Source organism: Poecilia reticulata, linkage group LG4 (assembly GCF_000633615.1).
Source record: "Poecilia reticulata strain Guanapo linkage group LG4, Guppy_female_1.0+MT, whole genome shotgun sequence".
Lineage (NCBI taxonomy): Eukaryota > Metazoa > Chordata > Actinopteri > Cyprinodontiformes > Poeciliidae > Poecilia > Poecilia reticulata.
Genome location: NC_024334.1, coordinates 19867332 through 19869333, shown reverse-complemented (window position 1 = coordinate 19869333; position 2002 = coordinate 19867332). Strand labels below are relative to the sequence as shown.

Below are 2002 nucleotides of genomic sequence, written 5' to 3'. Positions count from 1 at the left end.
AAACGAATACAGCCAAACGTTACATCAGGTAACAACTACTCACTCGACATTGTGAAGGATGTTTGCTACGTTTCAACCTCAGACATTTAATTTGGTGCTCCGGACTGTTGAAGAGAGTCGACGCCAAATGTGTGTATCAAATGTACAGAAGATGCTCTGCAGGTGGAAAACGTTCAGAACAACTGCCTGGGTCTGGTTGTCTAAGCAAATGTAATTAAAGAAACTAGATTCAGGTCCTGATGCCGCTGAGATGCTAAGGGGAGACTTGAAACAGGTTGTAAATCCCCTCAGAGTGGGGCAAGCTTTCTTCAGACTGCTGTCAGACTCCGACAGATGGCTACAAGTAGCTTCTCACTGAAGTTATTTCAGTAAAAGGGGGTAACACTGACAAATACATGGATGGGGGGGGCATCCTAGTCTTTGAGATAAACAAGTCTTTGCATGTAGGACATCTTGTTACCCGGTCCCTTTGTGGATGAAGACACAGAACGTTTTTTTGCTCATAGTTGCCTTCGAAGACGCGGAAATCTATAGTTGAATCTCCAAACGCAAGTCTGTAATCTATTGCTCTTTTATTGATGCAAACAAATTTGAAACAGGGAGTACTGTAGATGTTGTTTTTCAGGAATGGTATAGATTGCATGGATGAATCATAAAACGAGACATAAATACAGATCTTGTTTTAGCTAAAGCACATTTCCTTCATTAGAGTTACTTAGCCGGTCCAACCTCCGCTGGTCACGTCAGCTGCATTTATCATGGTTCTGCACACGGTTGCGTCGCCCATATAAGGAGTGATGCAAGCTTCACACTGGGCTTCGTCCGATATTATTAAAGCGTCCGCTCTTTGTGGACACGTATCAGATTTCCGCCTGAAATCCTTAAATTTGCAATTCTTGTGCAAATTTAATCGGCGCTGCGGGTGGAATACATTGCGAGATCTGAATACTGGCTTCACATATAAATAAAATGGAGAGAGGAGTTCACGGGTTGGCGATAGGAATCAGCCCACAGTACGCCGGGTAATTGACTGTCAGAACTTGGCAGGTCCCTACGAAGCCGCGCTGCTTTTGTCCTCCACGTTGATGTCGCTCACGCCGTGGACCTGTGTGAGCTGCCGGCAGTCCAGAGAAGCCAGTAATTTCCTCGGTCCGGGAAGAGTGGGGACGAAGTGCTCCGTGAAGGAGACGGAGGCATGTCCTCCGATATCTCTGCAGGGAGAACAGGAAATGACAGTAGCAGACACAAAAGGGGGAAGAGACATCAGGTCATTAAAAAAAAAAAAAAAACACCTCAGGACCGATATTAAGTTTATGTTTCTCCTGACTCACGCATAGGGAATCTTCTTCCCAGGTAGGAGGCCTGTTCCTTCCAGGTGAAAAATCACTGCTTTCAGCACCAGGGGTAGAGGGTTTGTGAAAGAAATCTCCACTTTCATCTTCTGCCCCACCACCGCCTTCCCAACCGGCTGCGTGACAGTAAAACAGAAAACACAACAAAATCAGAGCTGGAACTCCATCTCCTGCTGCTTTGGCATCATTTCCTGGCTTTCTGTGGAGTTTTTGTTGTTGTTTTTTACCTTTATAACGAGGTCTGGGGTCCTGAGTCGGAAGCCGAACTGGGTCGCCAGGACTTGCTGTGTTTCTCTAACCCTGGCGGAAAGCGTTAGCATCAGGGCAGCCTGATCTACCAGCTGGTTCTTGTACACGTCGTACTGCAATTCCCAAGTCAATTCGTTCACTGTATGCAAAAAAAAATATATAAAAATAGGGCAGATATTAGAGAATGTTTAGGTTGGCAGGCATCAACGTCTCAAGATGGTGGACTTAGTTGTTGTTGGACGAGGAAGTTTCAACGATTCATTCCATCAGTCCTGTTTGTGTAGAGCTAGCGAGACGACAGACGGTGGTTTTAACTTTTCGCTGCTTTGTAGAGATATTCAGACATCTTAAACTTTTTTGCATCATGTCTCATTGTAAACTAACACTAACTATATATATAT

The 2002-nt window shown here is 45.0% G+C and overlaps 1 protein-coding gene across 1 annotated transcript in view; it reads right to left on the bottom strand.

Moving 5' to 3' along the window:
- Window positions 1-553: 553 nt before the first annotated feature.
- The window catches only part of LOC103463816 (protein-glutamine gamma-glutamyltransferase K-like), a 32035-nt gene continuing 30586 nt past the window's right edge, over window positions 554-2002 (bottom strand). Inside the window, exons 12-14 of the mRNA XM_008407420.2 lie at window positions 1580-1740; window positions 1332-1468; window positions 554-1211 (exon numbers count right to left, since the gene is read on the bottom strand). Coding sequence (XP_008405642.1) covers window positions 1052-1211; window positions 1332-1468; window positions 1580-1740 — 458 coding nt within the window. The 3' untranslated portion in view covers window positions 554-1051. The remainder of the gene's footprint in view (window positions 1212-1331; window positions 1469-1579; window positions 1741-2002) is intronic.